At 54.1% G+C, this 21,374-nt stretch overlaps 2 protein-coding genes across 3 annotated transcripts in view; one reads left to right on the forward strand and one right to left on the reverse strand.

The window, feature by feature from the left end:
• The window catches only part of LOC150052050 (uncharacterized), a 125,184-nt gene extending 111,293 nt beyond the window's left edge, over nucleotides 1-13,891 (reverse strand). The window contains exons 1-7 of one of the 2 annotated variants that reach the window (XR_016538373.1): nucleotides 13,574-13,891; nucleotides 12,459-12,542; nucleotides 11,870-11,958; nucleotides 11,209-11,394; nucleotides 10,342-10,479; nucleotides 10,015-10,207; nucleotides 8,939-9,583 (exon numbers count right to left, since the gene is read on the reverse strand). Coding sequence is in view for 1 of the 2 variants with exons in the window: in XM_090351290.1 (XP_090207416.1) it covers nucleotides 9,300-9,583; nucleotides 10,015-10,207; nucleotides 10,342-10,479; nucleotides 11,209-11,394; nucleotides 11,870-11,958; nucleotides 12,459-12,542; nucleotides 13,574-13,775 (1,176 nt within the window). In the remaining variant the exon portion in view is untranslated. Of the gene's footprint in view, nucleotides 1-8,903; nucleotides 9,584-10,014; nucleotides 10,208-10,341; nucleotides 10,480-11,208; nucleotides 11,395-11,869; nucleotides 11,959-12,458; nucleotides 12,543-13,573 lie in introns of those variants that run through there. The other variant, XM_090351290.1, reaches the window with a different exon arrangement.
• Nucleotides 25-5,441, forward strand: Birc5 (baculoviral IAP repeat containing 5). The gene is made up of 4 exons (XM_090351284.1): nucleotides 25-241; nucleotides 464-573; nucleotides 2,374-2,491; nucleotides 4,903-5,441. The coding sequence occupies exons 1-4, from the start codon at nucleotides 131-133 to the stop codon at nucleotides 4,990-4,992; spliced, it is 429 nt and encodes a 142-aa protein (XP_090207410.1). The 5' UTR covers nucleotides 25-130; the 3' UTR covers nucleotides 4,993-5,441.
• Nucleotides 13,892-21,374: the final 7,483 nt, after the last annotated feature.

The following is a 21,374-nucleotide window of genomic DNA, read 5'->3' on the forward strand; positions in this document are numbered from 1 at the left end:
CCCGACATGCTCCGCGCCGACCTCCCCCGGCCGGCGCCGGCGGACTCTCGGGGCGGGGCGATCCCGGCAGGCCCTGCGCCGCGCCGCTGCCCGCGCGATTTGAATCTCGCGGCCGGCCGGCGGCAGCGCCATGGCAGCTCCTTCCTTGCCTCCGACTTGGCAGCTGTATCTCAGAGACCACCGCCTCTCCACGTTCAAGAACTGGCCCTTCCTGGAGGGCTGCTCCTGCACTCCGGAGCGGGTGAGCCCGCCCGGCCTCTCCCTCGGCCCGCCCCGCGGCGGCCCCGGCCGAGGCGCCACGCCCCTCCGGCCGGGGCCGCGGACCAGCCTTCCCGGGGTTCCCGACCCCGGCGTGGGGGAGCCCCGGAGTCCGCGGCCTCCGCCCCTGCGATGTCCTTGGGGGCTGCCAGCCTCCGTGCTGGCCGGGTCCCGTGCCTCCCATTCTAACTGCTGTTTCTTGCAGATGGCCGAGGCCGGCTTCATTCACTGCCCCACCGAGAACGAGCCTGACTTGGCCCAGTGTTTCTTTTGCTTAAAGGAGCTAGAAGGCTGGGAGCCCGACGACAACCCTATGTAAGTCCTTCCGGACCAGCCCCTGTGGGGCTTCCTGAGTGCCTGGTGCCTGAGGCAGCCTGTAGTTTAAAGTGCTTGGCTAGTGCCGGGGCGTGACTTCAAATTGCACATGTTGGGGCCCCGGTGATGCCTGCCACTTAACCAAATCTGATTGAAGGTTCACGACCCATCCCTTCAAAGTTCTGATGCCTGTTGAAACTCCAGCAGGATACAGGATCTATTTCTGGCCTGTCTCCCGAATCTGCTACTGATTTTGCAGCCTGGGCTTTTACTTAGTGTTGATTTTGTGTGTGTGCTGGTCCTGGGGCTTGAACTCAGGACTCAGGGCCTAGGTACAGACCCTGAGCTTTTTTTTTTTTGGCTCTAGTAGCATTCTACCGTTAGAACAACAGCTCCATTTCCAGCTTTTTTAGTGCTTAATTGTAGATAAGAGTCTCATGGATTTTGCCCCCTGGGCTGGCTTCAAATCTTGATCCTCAATTCTCAGCCTCTTGAGTAGTAGGATTATGGGCATAAGCCACCAGCACTCAGCTCTAGAATTTTATTCTATTATTTTATTCATTTATTCATTGACTTATTTTTTTGTGCTGCTAGTAGGGCTTGAACTCAAAGACCTTGTCCTTTCAGTTATTTCTGCTCAGGGCTAGAACTCTGCAGCTTGAACCACATCTCCTGGCTGACATTTTGCTAGTTAATTGGAACTTCTCTGAGTTTTCTGCATGAGCTGGCTTCTCTTTCCAAATTCTTTTCTCAACTTCTTTTTCCTGTTACAGTTGATTGCTTCCATAATATCAATTTCCCACTAGCAGAATTCCCAAGTTGTTTCTCTTTTTAGAAATGATACTGTCAGCCGGGAGTTTGGCCTAGTGGTAGAGTGCTTGCCTAGCATGCACAAAGACTTGGGTTCAATTTCATGGTACCACATATGTAGAAAAAGCCAGAAATGGTGCTGAGGATTAAGTGGTAAAGCTCTAGCCTTGAGAAAGTCCAAGGGCAGAGCTCAAGCCCAGGACTGGCAAAAAAAAAAAAAAAAAAAAAAAAAAAAGTGATACTGTCTTTCCCCCATTGTGACCAGGTATCAACAGGGATGACCTGGTGGTTACACCAGAAACCATTGGGAAATGCCAATATTGTTCCTGAGTGTCATGACATTTTCCCACTGTTGTTTTGTTGCCTGTTCCTCTGCAGCTTGTGTGGCTGCCTTCACCTTCCAGTTTCGAACTGGATGCTATCTGCTGTCAAGCGCTATTCCTTTTGCAGAGGACTGGAAACCCTTGGGGGACTTGGTCAGTTCAGCTTTTCTCTGAGCCAGTGGATGATGGGAGCATCCCTCTGGAGTGAAGTTATTTCCAATGGTTTCTTGAGGACTTCAGAAGGATTCAAATCATAATTCTTCCGGGATTTAAGTCATACAACACTTTTTGGACTTGCTGAGAGACTAAAACTCTGTAGCTGAGCTAAAAGGCACAAAAGGACCTGGGACTCTTTATCTCCAGTTAAAGTTAACCTCTAGAAAACGGCAGTAGGGCTGAGCTCTAGGGTAGGACTGTAGCCTTGAGCTGAAGAGCCCAGGAACAATACCTAGGCCCAGAGCTAGGGCAACAGCCTTGGGCTAAAGAACTCAGGGAAAATGCCTAGGCTGAGTTCAAGCCCCATGACCCTCCAAAAAAAAACTAGCTGTGTGGATGGGAGGAAACATATATAGAACAGACAGTAGCTATGCCTGGCACCTTGCTCTTCAAGCAGAGTAGGAGGGGCCCTTGTAATTTTGCTCACATGTCTGTGGATTGACTTTTCTAGGGAGGAGCATAAGAAGCATTCATCTGGGTGTGCATTCCTTTCTGTCAAGAAGCAGTTTGAAGAATTAACCCTGGGAGAATTTTTGAAGCTGGACAGAGAAAGAGCCAAGAACAAAATTGTATGTATCCATCCTTGGGATACAAACTCTATTTACTAGAAGGACTCATCTGGAGGACTTGTCAAAGCCCCACGGGGAGGGGGAGGGAAAGTGCATGGGACCAGAGCACAGAGACACAGTCATCCCCGAGTGGTCTTGGGTTTGGCATTTGGAAGACTCAAGCCCTCAAGAAAGAGACAGAGTGTTGTGGACTTGTAGACAATGTTGAGAAAGAGGAGGGAAAGGCAGAGGTCCAGCCAGATCTAAAGTACTTCTGTAGCTCCATTTTGTCCCTTGCCACTGTGGAGTCAGGAGCAGGAAGTGACTCTGAGTCACAGAGGTGGCTCTGAGAAGCCTTTGTATGAGAAGGGTAATTTTTGAGTAAAAGTGTATTTTATTTTACATTTTGTGTGGGCACTTAACTAAAAATTGTTCATTTAGCAGAAGTTCACATTTAACAGGCAAACTCTATTTGTACATGCTAAGTTAGATAGCCCTCTAGGGATTTAAGATCCTTAAAGCAAAACCCTGCACAGAGATCAAGGAACATCCCTGCCCCGGCTCTACTGCTTGGGAACTTGGATTTAAGCCAGCCCTGATCCCACTCCCTTGCTACCTGATGGAGGGTACCCCGTCCCATAGTTAAAATGCCCTTTCAGCGTAAAAATTGCATTCCTTAGTAGGAATCTATATATAAGATAATTTAGCCCAAGCTGGACACAGTAGCTCATACTTATAATCCTAGCTACTCAGGATGCTGAGATCTGAGGATCATGGTTCAAAGCCAGCCTGAGCACTAAAGTCCATGAAAGTCTTATCTCCAGTTAACCACCAGAAAACTAGAAGTGGTGCTGTGGCTCAAGGGGTAGGGTGGTAGCCTTGAGCTAAAGAGCTCAGGAACAATGCCCAGGCCCAGGGGTAGTGGGGAGTAGCTTTGAGCTGAAGAGCTCAGAGACAGTGCTCAGGCCCAGAGTTCAAGCCCCATGATCAACAAAAAAGAAAAGAAAGATAATTCAGCCCAGGATAGCAGTTTTAAATGAGGTGGCTTATGCCTGTACCTACCCAGAAGGCTAAGATTTGAGGATTGCAGTACAGGGCCAGCCAGAGCAGGAAAGCCCACGAGACTCATCTCCAGTTAAGCACCAAAAAAGCCGTAAGTGGAGCTCTGGCTCAAGTGATAGAGCACTATCCTTGAGCAAAGAAGCTTAGGGAGAGTGCCTAGGCCCAGCCTTGAAGCCCCAGGAGTGGGAGAAAGAGAGAGAGAGAAATAAAAATAAAATCATTGTTATCTCCCTGCCCAGCTCAGTGACTGCTCTTGGTAATAGGCATGGGGTACATGAATAGTCAGAGGGATGAACCAGCCCAGGAGGAGCTGGAAAGGACAACAGAAATAGAATCAGTTCTGATACAATGCAGTCCAAAATATCCATGAAATGGACACTGAGCCCATAATCAGCTCCTGGAGTTGGAAACTCTAAAATCCCAGTTGGAAGGGAGGTGCTGTGGCTCTGGGGGATGCTAGAAGTGCCGTAGAAGCAGAGCCAATGGACCCGCGCCCCCCCCCCCCCATCCTGGGAACCAGCCATAGCTCTGATTCTAGGTCCTACTACCCTGCAGATCCTCTAGCTTTTTTTTTTCCAGTCCTGGGCTTGAGCTCAGGGCCTGAGCGCTGTCCTTGGACTTTCTCAAGGCTCTACCACTTGAGCCTCAGCACCATTTCTGGCTTTTTTCTATGCATGTGGTGCCGAGGAATCGAACCTGGGTCTTCATGCATGCTAGGCAAGCACTTTAACCACTAGGCCAAACTCCCCGCCCCAGATCCTCTAGCTTTTGACAGAACAGAACAGAACTAGATCAGCAGGAATGGATGAGCTCAGGGAATGAGCTTAATGTGAGGACGCCTGGAACCTTGTTCTTGAATGGTTTGTGTGACGCTTGTGAGGGAGGCTTTATGAAGCACCAGAGGCAGGGGAGGGGCATTTGTGTGACCATCGATGGCAGTGTGGTTCTGTTTCTGAGACGGTGTCTCACAAGGAAGCCCAGCTGGCCTCAAATTCATGGTCCTCTGGCCTCAGCCTCCTGAGTGCTGGGATAACAGGTGGGCCCACACCTGCATGGCCATAATCATTTTTACATATTAGTAAAGCTCTGCGAGAGGATGGGGAGAACAGTGGCAGCAGCTCTGGGGAAGCTTCTGTGGTGTCCCCACCCTTGCATACTTAATGACAGATGAACTCAGGACTGGCTCCCTGTGGTCATGTATCCCCCAACACAACCCACTGGCTTTTAGGTGCTCAAGGATCCTTCCGTTTTCTGATCTTATGTACAAGAGCTTGCTTGTTTCATGTAATTATGTGTTTGTTTTGATTGCTAAACAAGAGCCCTCCTACTGAGCCTCACTCCTGGCCTGAAAGTCTCCTTATTACTTTCAGGCCAAGGAAGCGAACAGCAAGTTGAAAGAATTTGGAGAAGCTGCGGAGAAAGTCCGCAATGCCATTGAGCAGATGAACACTTTGAAGTGAGCACCTGCCATGCCACCAGGTTCCAGGCAGAGCAACACACCATGTCCAGGCCTGTTCTTTTTCTGTGACACCAAAGGCAAGGAGGATGGCAGCATTCTGAAACTAGCCATATCACTTTACTTTGGCTTTTGCTGGGAAGTGGTGCCCGCGCCGCCACCTGGCAGCTGGTTTGCTGGCTGCCCTGGCCACTTCCCTGTGCTTTGTAATTTGCTCTGCTGGGTGCTGGACTCGCAGGTGAGGAAGGGGGCTGTGTCCTGTGACTGGACTATGGAGGCAGGGGGAAGGGTGCCCACAGAGAGTTTCTGGTCTTAGCATTTTTTTTCCAATACTCCTGTTCTTCTGTGGGCCTGGGTGGTAGGCCTGGCCGCTGACTCACTTGACTTTCTAATGTGAATTTTCCTAAGAAGGGTAATGGAATAAATTAATCTAAGAAAGTGATCTGGAAACCCTTTCTCTTTTGAGGAAATGGGTTTTGTTTTCGAAGTAACTTGTTTCTATTGTTTGCAATTTTTCAAGGTCGTAAATCCAGTGAGTTTTATTTCATCCCCAGTGTGGAGCAGGAGGAGTTTGAATAGTAGTAGAAGGCTGCCTGGGACACCCCACTCTTGCGTTACTGCCTCCTCTCATGAGGAGGTTGCCTGTGGTTTGACCGGCATCCAGACCACAGTTTCTTGTCTGTCCCATATACTTCTCCTGCATTTTCTTTTCTTTTTTTCCTTTCTGGATTTGTCGGCTGAGGTAGGGAATCCAGACAAAGCCTCTGTCACCTCTTCCGAATAACATTTAGTGTGGTTTTCTTGTTTGCAGTGCCATTTTTCAGAACAGTACAAGGTGCTGTAGTGTTATGCCAAGCCAGTGGGAGGCAGTGGGGCTTCTTCCTGTGGCTCTAGAGAGGTCAGGTAGCCGGAGCTGTCAGAGGAGCTTGTTCCTAAGCAGCTACATCCCCTCTGGGCCTTTGTTTCCTCTGGAGTTAAGGGCAAAGCCCTGGCTGGTTTAGGGCTATGGCCCCGGTGGCTGCTGTAACATTGCAGCCTATTCTCACTGCTGCAGACCCTGGTGGGATTTTCAAATGTTTTGTGGGTTTTTTGTTTGTTTTTTGAGGGTTTTTTTTTTTTTTATGGTACCCCTTCCTTAGCCTGCCAGTACAGCCTTCCTGCCCAAGCGGCTGGGGAAGAGTTATAATCCTGGCTGGGAAGCAGCCAGCATGGATTTACAGATATGTAAATCAGCTTCCTGAGGGTTACTTGAGGCTCAGACCTGCAGCACTGTGCACTGAATAGTACAGGGATTTTTTTTTTCCCCCCTCGTGGGGCTTGAACTCTGGGCCTGGACTTGGTCTCTGAGCTCTCCAGCTCAAGGTTGCCATCCTACCCCTAGAGCCACAGCCCCATTTTCAGTTTTCTGATTACTTGGAGATAAGAGTCTCAGATTCTTTAGTGCCTGGGCTGGCTTTGAACCACAATCCTCAAATCTCAACCTCCTGAGTAGCTAGGATTACAGGTGTGAGCCACCGTGCCCTGCTTGTTATGGGGATTTTTGTTCTCAAGAAAAAAAGCACTCCCAGTTTGACCCTCACCTGAGCTGCTTGTTTTCCGTGGACACCAGGAGATGTCCCCTGAGGAAGCCATGTTTTGTGCAGTTCCTTTGCTCATAATCAGTGATATCAATCTCTACTTTCATCCATCCTGGTGAGCTGTAGCTGTCCGTCTGACACACTCGTTCTGTTAGACCACAGTATCTGAAAGCTTAATTAACATTAGTTAATAAAGCCCCAAGCCATGTATGGTGGGCATACCTGTAATCTCAGCAGTAGCGAGGCTGTGGCAGAAGGATCATGAGTTTGAAACCAGCTTGGCCTACATGTTGAAACCTTGTGTAGAGAAGGCCCTTATCTGAGAGTGTCTGTCTTAATTTCAAACCTGTGATGGGGTGAGTGATATCTATGGGCTGTGGTGGGAAAGGTTGATGGGGACTAAATCGCATGCTGGATTCTGACAGCTGGTCACAGCCCCCTGGGCCAGCCTGGAAATCAGCCCTCCACCATCTCAGATAAATTCTGGCAGTGTACTTTCCTTGAGAGGGGCCTGAATTCCGCCACAGCCAGCCTGAAGAGGTACTGCTTTAGAATGACCCACTGCTCTTCATTACTCACCCTTCATCAGCTTGTAGCCCATGCCAGGCAGATGTGAGGCCTGCCTCCTGGCTGTCAGCCAGGGCTGGGCTGCCTCATGAGAGGAAGGATTCAGGCCTGTCCTCTGTCCCCAGCCAAGTGTATACCAGGAAGTTCTGGGGTGGCAGGGAAGTTGAGCTGTGAGTTTAACCCCAGGTCTGACTTCACATGGCTTTGGGCTCTGGGCCAGCACACTGATGGCTGGTGCTCATGTGCACACACACACGTGTGTGTGTGTGTATGTGTCTGTGCACACGTGCACATGTGTGTGATTTAGCCACAAAGCTGATACCTCACCCTCTGACCAGCTCAAGTTTCATCTTAAAGGTTAAAGGTGGACGAGCACTGCGGGGAAGAGGTTCACCACAGTTGAAGGTTGAGAGCAGGTACCAAGCCCACCCCTGTGCCAGACTTACAGCAATCTGGGGGTGCACCTCGCCCGCCCCTTGCGGTCAGTCCCCCCCTCCACCTGACTGCACTTCTGTTCCTTCAGCCACATATGGGTGTGGCCGAGGAGGCCCCACCTCCCACACACAGCTCGCATCTCACACATAGCTAGCAGAGCCCTCCTTTCATGCTTGAAGGGGCACTGGATTGTGGCTTCCTCTGGTCACACCCTCAGGTGACACCAGTGTCCCCAGGGAGCACCACAGCCCAGACAGCAGTCACAGGTGAGGGCGCAGGCCCACTGAGGTGTCATGCAGGAGTGAGTCACAGCTGGGCCCTGTGAGGAGCACTCATCACGTCCTGGAGTTCTGAGAACACAGCCCTCTCACTGCAGACTCCTCTGGTGGACTCCCACACCTGTGCCACAGACATCTGAACGCCAGGCCGCCGAGATGCTTGGAACTTCCAGCCACCTCCATGAGCTCTTAAGCTGAAGTTGGCTTTCCTCAGCCTCCCCTGGGCCCCTGTTCCTGTAGTAGTTAGCACCACTAACTGCCTGTCATGTGCCCCAGAGACCCTGTGGTAATGCTCCCACCATGCACTGCCTCAACACAGGCCCAAAGTGGACTAAAGGGAACCTTTCTTCTTACCAGGGAATTATGACAGTGAGGGAGAGCTAACACACATGCAGAATGGGACACATACATATCCAGAATGAAACATAGACACACTTGCGATTATTGGATGATATGTACACAGGCACTTTTAATTTTATTCTCTTTGTATTACTAGAAACTGCACTTTCTTAATCAATTCACCACAGGTTTATCAATTACTCTCTTCATGAAATTGCCATTGGGTCTCTAGATAAACCTTCCTCTTCACCAATTCTCTTCAGCAGTGGCTGGTCAATTGAATCACTGAGTTAATTCATGTTTTTCAGTTTAAAAATCTCCATGTGATCCTTATAGTTTCAGGTTCTTGGTCACTTTTTTTTGCCAGTCCTGGGGCTTGAACTCAGGGCCTGACCACTCTCCTTGGGCTTTCTCAAGGCTAGCGTTCTGCCACTTGAGTCACAGCACCACTTCTGGCTTTTTCTCTATATATATGGTACCGAGGAATTGAACCTGGGTCTTCGTGCATGGTAGACAAGCACTCTACCACTAGGCCAAAGTCCTGGCCTCTTGGTCACATTTTTTTATCTTACCCTGTAATTTTTTTTTTTTTTTTTTTTTTTTGCCAGTCCTGGGCTTGAGCTCAGGGCCTGAGCACTGTCCTTGGACTTTCTCAAGGCTAGAGCTCTTGAGCCTCTGCACCACTTCCAGCTTTTTTCTATGTATGTGGTACGGAGGAATTGAACCCGGGTCTTCATGCATGCTAGGCAAGCACTTTAACCACCAGGCCAAACTCCCTGTAATTTCTTAAATACTTTAAAGTCTGCTCTAATAACTCTATAATCTTGATCATCTCATGGACTTTCCTGCCTGGGATAGCTAAACCATGATCCTCAATAGCTAGGATAGATAACAGGAGTGGGGTACCAGTGCCTGACTTGGGGTCTGATTTGTCTTTTTCTCTTGATTTTGATCACCTCTTGTCTCATCCCCCTCCTGGCTGGAGGGGGGGGGGCATTGCATACGCACTTGGAAGCTTCCCCAAGAAACACTGGCCTTTACTCCTGGCAGGCCACTAGGCCAAGGGTTCCATCCCCACTCCGTCCCAGCCAGGGCACCGGTTTCCTGTTCTGTCCTCACGACTCCACCCGCCGCAGCACAAACTCCCACTTCCGCAGTGCCAATTCAGTGTCCTGCATGGAGATGTCACGGTGCCACACGGCACGCACAGTCCGCTCTGTCCAGGGAAACAGCAGCACGCGGACAGCCTGGCCTGTCTGGGCCACCTCCTCGGCGCTTACAGCCTGCAGGCGCTGGCACAGTTGGTCAGGTGGCAGCCCATCCACATTCACCAGCACTATATTCGTCTCTACGGCAGCAGGGTCCACAGAGCAAATGGGTGATGCCAGATCCCGGAGTCCTAGACCAGATTCAGTGGTAAGCATCGAGCCCAAGCCCCCCCATACCTCAGCACCTAGAGTGGGAGCCCAGCTGCCATGGGAGGAAAGGAGGACCCTGCATCCCCATGTAGCCTCCAGGCCCATGCAGCCTTTGACTCTGCTACTTTAACCATGACAAATCAATTGAGCCCCCTGGCCTCATTGTCTTCATCTGTGAAGTAGAGACATGGTGGGATTGTGAGGATTCCATTAATGGGTGGGAGACCCGTGTTGGAGGTTCTCTGGCAGGTTCTGCTGAATGCACCAGGGGCTGGGGAGGCAAGCAGACCTGATCCCCGCAGAGGGTAGCTAACACTTAGCATCACAGAGGCTCCAAGGGCAGAGCCCTGCAGAGTCCACGAGGCCTGAGAGGAAAAGAGTAAAGGGAGGCCAAGAGGGGCAGTGCCAGCACCTTGGGTAAACCGCTGGGCGTTGGCATGGTCCCTCAGCAGCACCTCTTCTGCGTCGGCCAGGCCCACCAAGGCGGCTGCAGCTAGCACCCCTGTCTGATGCATGCCTCCGCCCAGGGTTTTCCGGAGTCGCCAGGCTTCTTCAATGAAGTCCCTAGGCCCCCCAAGCAGGGCCCCTGCAGGTGCGCCCAGGCCCTGGGGGGAGAGGAGAGGCTCCTGGCATCCATCTGTACCTTTCTGTCCTCTAGCTGGGTGGGGCAGATGCAGCCAAGACAGGAGCTCTGCACCCCACCTTCCTGTGATAGGCCAGCCAGGAGCTCCTTCCTTACCTTGGAGAAACAGAAGGACACAGAGTCACAGTGCTCCACGATGCGGGCGGGGGGCACACGCAGGGCCACGGCTGCGTTCATCAGCCGGGCGCCATCCAGATGGACCCGGGCCCCATGCCTCTGGGCCAAGCAGTACACCTGGGACAGAAGGCAGGCAGAGGTCATAGGAGCCAGGCCAGAGCGGGGCTGGGCCAGAGGGAGGCCCCTGGGCTTGGCTGGCTCTGGATATGTACACCATGCTGGCTGAGCCTTGGCTTCATTGTGGTAAAGGGGCTGACAGCAACCATACTAACTTCATGTGCTTGTAGCCAGGGTCTTCATGCTAGGCAGGCCCTCTGCTTCCTTATTGGGCATCACCAAGCAGCAAACACTGGACTGGGGGGCAATAGGAGAGGGTAAAAAGGCTCATTTCATTTTAGCTGCACAGTGGCTCAGTGAGGGGCTGCTGCTCCTGTAGAGGTGAGGGCACCGAGGTCTGGAGCCTGGGTGTGGGCTGAGCTCTCACTGCAGAAGCTCAGCAGAGTGGCCCTCACCATGTATGTGGCGGGTTGAGGCCCAGGGGAGCTGGAGCTGGAGCTGAACGGCTATTCCCAGCCTCACCTGAGACATGTGCTTCCAGGCCAGGGCAGTGCCTGGAGCTGCCCTGGGACCTGGCTCTGGGCAAGGAGAGTATGTGCACAGGACACCAGTTCCTGGGTGAGTGAGGGGCTGGAACCCTGTCCTTGGGTGGCCATTTCCCTTGGTATCATCCACATGGGTCCACAGCCTGCCATGACAGTGTAGCCAGAGTGCCCATGGCATATGTTGGAAGACTCAGTCCAGGAAGGGGGTAGTTCAGAGGATCACAGAGCACAGCGGCAGGCCTACCTGGCGCAGGTAGTCGATGGGGAGGACTCGGCCCCCTGCACTGTTATGTGTGTTCTCCAAGCACACGAGCTCACAGATGGGGTGGTACGGGCTCCCCTGGCCACGCGTGATCGCCCGCTCCAGCTCATCCAGGTCCAGGGTGCCATGGGGTAGGTCTGGGAGGGGGTGGGAATGTACCCCGGCAATCTGCAAGTGGAGAAGAGCGCAGGACCAGGTGGATGCAGGGGTCCAGCAGCACACACTGGTGATGGGGAGGGGTTCCCTCTGGGAGAGGAGCCAGACTCCCTCTCCTAAGCCCGCCCCTCCCCAGCTCTGGGTGGGCCTCAGGACCTTTTCCTGTAGGATGGGGCAGGTGCAGGACCTTGCTGGTGTTGAGAGGCCTGACTTCCTCCTGGAATGCACTGTCCACTAGGGGGCAGTAGAACACCAAGAAGACTGCCACCTGATGGTGGGGGCCCACCAGAGCCTGGCAAATACTGCCCCCGTGTGGCAAAGCTGGAGTGGGGCACTTCCCACCCCCCCTGCCAGATTCCCTATGGCTCTCCCTCTCTCCCTCTGTAGATCCCAGCCTAGTACCAGGGTAAACAAGTACTCCCTTAAGCTTGAGGCAGGCTAGCTGGAAGATTCCCAGGGCCCCAGGAAAGCTATGCCTGGTCCTTACCTGAGCCACTAGGCCCTGCTCATAGACGTGGAGGTGACTTTCCTGCCCAAGGAGGAGCTGGGAGCCCCGGCGCCGGCAATGACCCATCACTGAGGTAGATGGGGAGGAGGGTGGGACTTGGCACTGAGTTCAAAGGGGGCCCCTCTGCCCCTGCTCAGCTTGGCCAGGCTGAGCCAGATCTATGCTAATTAGAAAATGGTACCCCATCAAAACACCTTCCTGCCATGTGCCAGAAAACTGTCACATGGAATCTATAACTGGATGTTACTCCAGGACTGCTGGGTCACACACAGCCTGCTGGGCCCTGCAGTGCCCAGCACAGGGTCTCCTTGAAAGGACCACAGGGCTGCCCCTTCAGTGCCAGATGCTGCCAGGCCTGGAGGAAATGAGGGCACAGCTGGGACCCACCCCAGTGAGAGTGTTTAATATAGTCCAGCATAGAGGAGGAGCGGGGAGCGGGAGGGGGGGGAATCTCAGGGAGATTCATGCTGATCTCAGTCCACACGACCCAGTCCTCCAGGACACCCCACTCTCACATTCCACAGAGAGGAAGGAGTGTCCACTGAGGCCGGGGAGGAGGCAGACTCACCAGAGATGAGGTTGGCCATGGTGTTTGTGGGCACAAACAGAGTCCGCTCCACCCCGAGCAGCTCTGAGGTCTTTTCCTGTAGCTCTGAGGAGGGGGAGGGGAGGGGGAGGAGCAGAAGCAGGAAAGGCTTTATCAACAAATGCTCTCAGAGTCTCCGTATACCAGCCTTGCACAGGGCATAAAGTTCATTTGTTCAATGGCAGCCCTTTGCCCTGGGGCTGTGGTAAGGAGCCTAGCTGGAGCTGCCTGCCAGCAGCAGTCTGTGGGCTGGGCAATGGCATTTCCAGGTCCAGAGACCCCTTGGTCAACTGTGGTTCCAGGACCTGTCTCCCAGGCTATGTCCATCCCTAGGCCACCAAATCTCATCATTTGAATCTCCTGTCCTGCCTATAGGACTCCTGCTTTAGGTCTACACTGATCTGAGAGCCCTTGACATGACATTCAAGACTGACACGAACTGGCCTCTGTCACCCAAGCCAGAAGTGCCCTGGAGCTGCCCTGCCAGGTGACTCTGCATTCTCCCCCCAAACCCTGGGGGATGCTGCCTCTCATCCTTGGGTGAGGGGCTCCTCTGAGAGGCATTCCCCCCCCTTCCCTAGGTCCCAACAAACCCTCTGCAGACTCCAGTCCACATGCCACTTGGTACACATCAGGTATCTGCTGAGCAGAGGCTCTGTGTCTTTGAGTTTTATAACCACACTGAATGTCACTCAGGGCACAATTAGCCTTAATCTGCCCTGGCCCAGACCCGGTGGAGGGCTGCACACCCCCCAGCAGTACCGGTGGTTCTCTGCAGTAGTGACTCAACCTGGGCTAGGCTGGGGGTCGCCGTCTCTGTAAGTCATTCCTGAGCCTCCTAGGCACCGTTTGGGGGGCGGGGGAGGCAGCCAGCGGAGAAACCCGGCCTGCAGATTCTTTCCATTCTTATGAGTCGGAAGACCTAGGTGGCCGCCCCGGGTTTGTTTTTCCGGCTCAGCCGGCCCGGGGGGGGGGGGGGGGGGGGACCCGGAACTCTGCCCTGGGTTTCCGGGTGGTGGGGCCGCCACCCCGCGCCCCGGACGCCCTCCCCGCCAGCACCACGGACAGCACCCGGGGGTCGCCTGCGCCGGGCTCACCGCGGACGGTGGGGTCCTCGCCGTAGTCGTCGTCCCCCACGGCCGCCTCGGCCATGGCGCGCCGCATGGCGGGCCCGGGCCTGGTCACCGTGTCGCTTCGCAGGTCCACCACGCGGGCCGGGACCCCAGCCTGGCTCCCAGACCGCCGCACCCAGGACGCCCGGAGAACCCGGCCCAGCGCCCGGCCAGGCCTGCCGAGCATGGTGGAGGCGCGCTCGCCCGCCCCTCCCCAGAGGGACCGGCCGACCCTGCTGCTCTCGAGCGCGGGGTCCTCGAGGCCACCTTTCCTCCACACGGGGTCTCCAGCAGGACCTGCACTGGGTTAGCCCCGGGGCACACTGGGAATTGTAGTCCGAGCTAGTCGCTCGGGCAGATGGGTGAGGCATGCTAGGAGTTGTAGTCCACCATCTATCACTTGAGATTCCCGAGGGCATCACAGCATGCTGGGAGTTGTAGTCCACACCGGCCCAGCATGGGATTCTGTGTACTGAAGGGGAAAACGAGGCTCACCAAGCTTTTATGGAGCAGACAAATTTAGTCCAGTTAGGTAGACACTGCAGAAGCTGAACGTTGCTAAGGTCACCTGAGTAGAAACTGGGCCAGCTCTGGACCACTGATGCTATCTGTGTGGCCCTCAAAGGGGCACGTGATAACATACCTGCTCATCAGTTACTTTTTTTCCAATATAGTTTTAACTGAGCACCTATTGTTTCCAGGTCTGTTTAGGTTGGTGCCAGGTTTCAGGGGTGGGGGGGTGAACACAAGGATAAATGCACCTGGGTCCAACCATACAGCCCTAGAGAGCATAAGGGGGACAAGAAGGTACCTAGAGCGTCCTGGTGGGGTGGGTACACTTGTGCAGGCTGTGGTGGACGACACTGCTGCGGCCTCAATGCATTTAAAGTTCAAATCCTCCACTTAGGGCTGGTGGGGTAGCTCAGTTGGTAGAGTGCTTGCTTATCCTGTGTGACACTGGCTTTGGTTCCCAGTGCCATAAAAAAGACATTAAAAAAAAATCTTCTGGTCAGGCAGGGTGGCTCATGTCTGTAATCCTAGCTACTCAGGAGGCTGAGATCTGTGAGGATCGTGGTTCAAAGCCAGCTCAGGCACTAAAAAGTCTGTGAGACTCTTATCTCCAGAAAACCAGAAGTGGTGCTGTGGTTCAGTGGGTAGGACAGTAGCCTTGAGCTGAAGAGCTCAGGGACAACACCCAGGCCCAGAGTTCAAACCCCACAACCGACCAAAAAAAGAAATCTTCTGGGGCTGGGAATATGGGAATATGCTTGCTTGCCTAGCATGCATGAAGCCCTGGGTTTGATTGAACTGGTGCTGTGACTCAAGAGTGCTAACCTTGAGAAACCCAAAAAAAAAAAAAAAGTTCAGGGACAGTGCCCAGGCTCTGAATTCAAGCTCTAGGACTGGCACACAACAACAATTTTAATAATCTTGCATATGCAGTGGTGAGGAGGAGAAAATGAGTTTCGTGCTGACTCCAGTAGCTGCTCGTGGTCAGCTCTGGGTGTCCTTTAGATGTTTCTATCATTGTTGATACGGGTCACAGCTTGGTGCCCAAGACCCTCAGTTCAGATGCCGGCTGCACCTTCCCTTTGTCAGCCGGCCACCCGCTCAGGTGGAGGCGGCCAGTCAAGAGAGGCTGTGGTTACCTAAGGTAGTGACCAGGCAGACACAGAGCAGAGAGCATCCAGAGCAGAGGACGGTGTGGGTGGCAGCTTGGCTAGCGGTGGCGTAGAGGCTGAGGCTCTGAAGGAACTGCAGAATGGCTGGGAAAGTGCTCAGGACCCCGGTGGAGCTCAAACTCCACACCAGAGCCAGGGCCAGCTCTCTTAGGCCTCTCCCCTCCCTTCCTTCCTCCCCCCTTGCACCTGACAAGCCATCCTGACACAGTGGCTGTCACAGGTCCCTACAGGCTTATGACCCCCAGGGACTCCTCCTAATGGAAAGGCTTACAGAGGACCCCAAAAACAGGGCCTCTGGCCCTGACCCATAAGTGCCACCAAATTCCTGAATTCCCAGTCCTTAGAAAACAAACCCCTTATCTCATTGTCTGGCTCCAGCCCTTCTGCTGGGAAGTGGGGGGTGGGGAGTAGAGGCTTTGTGGGAAGGAAGGGAGATGAATGGGCTGGGAGCCTCCAGGAACTCACAGGGGAGCAGGGAAGGAGGGGACAAAAGAGCAGATCCTGGGTACCTCCCAGTTATGGCAGAACGACAGAATGCCCTCCTGTTTTCAGGCTCTTCCCTGTTGGCAGGGACCCAGGGTAATGGGCAAGGTTAGAGCCTAGGACCCCACCCCCACTCCCAGCCAGTTCACACAGCTGGCTGTCTGTTGGCCCAGCCCTGTCTCCCCAGGGAGGTAGTCTCTCCCTGGGGCCGGGACAGATCCTCCTGCCCTGGCTTGGTGTGGTCTGGGGGTGGGAGTGGGTAGGAGCAAGGGGGCTGATGTGGAAGAGTAGTATCTCTGAGCAGAGTGAGGTGTGCCTGAAGGAAGCCAACCAGTGCCCAGCCTCGGGGAAGTTGTCTGGATTCGTGTGTGGTGTGTGTGGGTGTGCGTGCATGTGCGTGCATATGTATAACTGTATGAAGCTGTGTGCATGCACAAACACATGGTATGTGGGCATATAGTGCACAGATGTGTTTGAACGGGTGGTTATGTATATAGGTATCAGTCACACGTGTGCACATATGTGCATGCATGCATGCATCATGCCATCTGTGTGTCTGCCTGTGTGTGCACATGTACATATGAATATAGTGGTGTTGTGTGTGTAGCCATGTTTTTTGTGTATACCCAGCTATGCTGCGGTCAGCTGGGGACAGGCCATAGCTCCTGGGCTGGGGTAAGAATCCTTCCATGGAGCCAGCCCTGCCCTGATCCCAGAGCTGACTGTCCCTGCATTCCTACCACTGATGGAGCGGGAGGTGGCCTCTGCCTCCTGCCTGCCTCCTGGGCTTTTTCATCATAGCTGATGTTTGGAGTGTGCGTCCTGGACTCCTGCCTGGCTTAATTGGTTCCTGTCCTCGGGAGCTGGCCCTGCTCACAAGTGTCCACTGCTCAAGCCCTGGATGCTCTTGTAGGCCTGCCTGGGCCTCTCCATACAGTTTCTGCCTCATTCATTCCTTGGGTCCCGTCCTTCTGCCTGGCCCCCAGCGCCTGGCCCTGGAACTCAGTTAATACCTAAGTGGCCTAGCACATACCAAGAAGGACCCATGGCCCAGCGTGCTCTGACCTCAGGTCTCCTCAGCAGTATGGATGGGAATAGCCATTGGTCCTCCAGCTGGCCTGGCCTCCGGCCTTCTAACTTTGCCAGCCCTGGAGAGTGTGGGTCTCAGGAGTCTCAGGACAAGAGCAGGCATGGGTTGTTTCTCTCTACCCCTGGCTCCCTGGCACCTGCCCAGGCAGGCGGGGTTCTGGGCTGTGGGCACACACACACACACACACACACACACACTCATGTGCTGGGTTGTTCAGTGTGCACATTCCTGTAAGGCTGGGCTGCTGGCAGGAAGTGAGCCGCGGGTGGCAGCTGCTGGGAACCCACGCTGGCCCTGCCCAGATAAAGGACTCAGCAGATTGGAGCTGCAGATAGCAGTGGGTCCCGGTAAACATGTGTGTGGTGAGGGGGGGCGGGTGTCCTCCCCATCCCATCTCCTCGGCCCTGCCCCCTCCATTGGGGTGCTAGTCTGGGTGTCAAGAGACAGCTGTTTGTACCATCACTGTCATTCCCAGCTGTCACAGCAGTGAAAGGGTGGGGGCTGGGCAGGGGGCCTGGCTGGGCGTCGTGGTGGACATGCATAGGCCCATGGGGGAGCCATCTGTGCTGCGTGGAGGAGAGGGCGAGGGGTCCTTCCAGCCTGGCCTGTCTCCACCTCCACTGGGGGGGCAGGCGGGGAAGCTGCCAAACATCCTTGAACCATCTCATGAAACCCTGAGTGGGTGTCCAAGGAAGGCTGGGAGAGAAAGGGGGCAGAGAGGGGAGGGCCAAAGGACTGGCACCCTGGCAGGGGTGGAGCAGGTGTGCTTCCAGTTCCTGGACTGTGGGGCTGCCCTGCTAAAACCGCCCATGTGCAGAGTGGCAGCTCATGGTGGACACTCCGGGGACTGGCCTGGGTGAGCGCTGTGCACGGCTGCGTGGGTCACAAGCACACTTGGTCTTCCTCTTCTTTTTGTTGCAGGGCTGGCGGTGGAACCCAAGGCCCTGCGTATGCTAGGGAAGTTCTGCACAACCGAGCTATGTCCCCAGCTCTGGGCTTTCTTGAGACAGGATCTCACTATACAATAATTTCCTTCCCTCCCTCCTTCCCTCCTTCCCTCCCTCCCTTCCCTTTCTCTCCCTCACTGCCTCCTTTTCTCTCCCTCCCTCCCCCCCTTTCTTTTGCCAGCTCTGGGGACTTGAACTCAGGCCTATGCATTGTCCCTTAGCTTGTTGCCAGCAGCTTTTTATTTTTATATTTTTTTTCATGGAGTTTGGACTCAGGCCTGGGCATTGTCCCAGAGCTCTTTTGCTCAAGGCTGGTGATCTACCACTTTGAAGCACAACACCATTTCTGGCTTTTTCTGAATAGTTCTTTCCTGCACTGGGCTGGCTTTGAACTGTGATCCTCCTGAATAGTCAAGACTATAGCCATGACCCCACCAGCACCCGGCTAACGTTTTCTTTTAAAATTATGAAATAGAACCCTAGTATGGAGATGCCCACGAAGCATATTTATTCCCTGAGACAAATAAATATGAACTGTCCAGTCCCTCCCTCCCTCGGCCCTGGCTGTGACCTCACACCCATCTTTCTTTATAGTCTAATGCTCTATGTACATGAATCAACACCCAGGCAGGTGGGTTATGTGGACTTCTTTTGGGCCCGCATCCTGCTCCCAAGTCACTGTGGTGATTCTGAGCCTTTCCACCCCTCCCTGGCACTCACACTTCCTCCTCCTACCTCTCCAGCCTCTCCGCTGACTGTGCTCTCCTGGGTCCCAGCCTCAGGGGTCTCCATCCCGTCCCATGGGGCACAGTCCTGCAGAATGGTCCATTATCACTGGTACCCCGTGAGCCATCTCCCACGGGGTGGCAACAACTCACCCCACAGCTCCACGCTTGTTTCTGTCCTCGACTTTTGTATCCTGAGATTTTCAGTTCCTGCCTCAGGCAAGCACCGAGTATTGTTTCCAAGCACCAGGCCTTTCCTACATTTGGATTTCTCTATCTGTCTTCTCTTGTTGACCAATCAGACTGAGGGCTTTATTTTATTTTATTTTTGTGCCACTCCTGGGTCTTGAACTGAGGGACTAGGAGCTGCCCTTTAGTTTCTATGCTCTACTACTTGAACCACAGCGTTACTTCTGGCTTTTTTGCTGGTTAAGTGGAGCTAAGAGTCTCATGGACTTTTCTTCCTTGGGCTGGCTTCAAAGCGTGATCCTCAGATCTTAGCCTCCTGAGTGGGTAGGCTTTCAGGTGTGAGCCACAGGTAGCCGGCGAGGGCTGGGATGTTCGTGTGTGTGTGTGTGTGTGTGTGTGTGTGTGTGTGTGTGTGTGTTGCAGTCCCATCCTCTGAGAAACTGTGCAGCGTGTAAGTTTGCACATGTACCACTTCCCTATGCTTGCCTGACTTTAGAGGACAGCGGGATCCTCTCCCCAGGGACCTCCACTCAACCTAAGGGCCATATGCAGGGTCAGGTTAGGACTCAAAGGTGACAGGTCCTGAGGAAAGGGCACATGAGGAGGACCTCAAGGGGGCAGAGGGGGCTGAGAGCCCCCAGGACACCAGGCTATCACAAAGGAACCCGTCAGAGGCAGCCTTGGGCAAGCCTGTGAGCCTCGAACCCAGGGTTTCACAAAGACTGGGGTGTAATAGACATCCCCTTTCCCCACCCCACCCCCAATACTCCCACTTCAAGGGTCTCCCGGAGAGGGAGGGAGCTGGGCATGGGCTCTGAGGTACAGGTGACTTGAGTCCCAGGGGTTCCCCCCCCCAGCTCAAGAAAACCCCTTCCCTGCCCTCCTGAGCCCTTGCCAGCTGTGCCTCCCCCCCCACCCCTGTCTCCCCGCCCCCTGCTTCTCAGGTGCCCCAGCTACACCTTTGTACCTTTCACCCCATCTGCACCAGGCTAGGCCCTGCCTATAGCTGCTGGTGTGTCTCTGACATTATTTACTGCTGCAGCTTCCTCCTCCTTCCAGTAACTTCTCTAACTTCAAGAGGCTTCTGATTAGGCAGCGAGACCTCTAATCTCTCAGATCGAATTTACCAGCAATGGGGTGCTCACTTCCTGTTACTGGGCCTGGACTGAGGCTCCACGGTCAGCTCCCAGCCTGCTGGGTCCTCATGCATTGTGGGACTCCTGTTCTGGTTCCTTGGCCCAGCAGGCAGGAGGATGGCGGGGTCACTGCGGCCCTGTGGGGAGGTCTGAGCAGTGAGGGGCACAGGCAACCCTAGGATGAGCAGATCCTGAACCCCCTCTTGCCTAGGCTTTGGTGAAGGATGATGGAGAGCACTCTTCTCCATTCCTGCCTGCAGGGAAGGACAGGAAGGTGCAGGGGACACCAGAAGCCTAGGCTTCAGGTCTAGACCCTGGAGAAGCAGAGCTCCAGGACTTGCCCACCTTGGCCACCCTGGGTGGGTCCCCCCAACTCTTCTGGCAGGGGCAGGGGGGTGTAGGCAGGAATGGCCACCACCCCTGTGGAAGGCCTGCCATCTCTGGGAGATCCTGACTTAGCCCCGGCTGGTTTTTACTCCACTGTGGTGAGAAAGGGACATGCGCACACTAGAAACTGCACTTGGTTGGATTACAGTGGTGGGGACTCAGGGCTCACGGTCAGCCCTGAAGGGACATGAAGGGACCTGGCTCCCACCATCCTGCACCCACCAGCTGCACTGTCCTGGACTAATGCACTCTTTGTTTTCAGGTCATGGTGTTACTGTAACCCACTGGAAGGCAAGTAACACCCATAATGGCTGCACAGTGCCAACCACCTACTGTGTGCTAATACCCCCATGTACCAATTGCCTACTGTGTGCCAATATCCTCTTATGTACTGATTACCTACTGTGTGCTGCATGCTTGCTAGCAACAGAACACTTTCATATGCTGAACGCCTACTGTGTGCTGCACTCCTACTGTGCGTTGAACACCTCTGCTGTGCTTCATAACTACTGGGTACCGAACCCTTCCCATGTGCTATTAATCAGTGTGTGCTACAGTCCTACTATGTGTCAAGTATCTCCCATGCACTAAATGCTTCTGATATGCTGTATACCTACAGTGTGGTTCATAATTCTTAACTGCTGAAAACCTACTGTGCGTTATAGCTGCTGGCTCTCTGGTCTGTTGTTTAACCAAACCAAGATTCCAACCTTGGCCACCGAGGGCTGATCTGCACCCACATTCTGCACCCCTCACAGGAAGGGTGCCCTTCTGTTACCCTGGGCCCCCGGGGCCTGTTTCTGCTTTCCCCTCTGCAGCCAGGGCTGCTTCCTCTTTCCTTGATGTCCTGTGGACTCAGGACACACAGGAAGGCACATCTTGGACACCCAGCTTTGTTCCTGGATGCAGATACAGTGGCTGGGAGGGAGAGGGTGTGACACTTCAGACTGGCATTGAGGTGGTACTTGGGTGCTTTGTCTTCCATGAAGCGAGATGGCATTTCTCGGGTGAGGAAACAGGGCAGGCAGGGAGGTGTTCTAACTAGCCAGGATTGAAGACTTGGCCTCTCACAGGTCTCCACGTCCCCCTCCTGTCCCTCCAGCTGGCAATGCCCGAGGTGTGTGAGGCCTGCAGGGATAGCGCTGCA

The sequence above is a fragment of the Megascapheus bottae genome, chromosome 17 (assembly GCF_031878675.1).
Source record: "Megascapheus bottae isolate mThoBot1 chromosome 17, mThoBot2.hap1, whole genome shotgun sequence".
Classification (NCBI taxonomy): domain Eukaryota; kingdom Metazoa; phylum Chordata; class Mammalia; order Rodentia; family Geomyidae; genus Megascapheus; species Megascapheus bottae.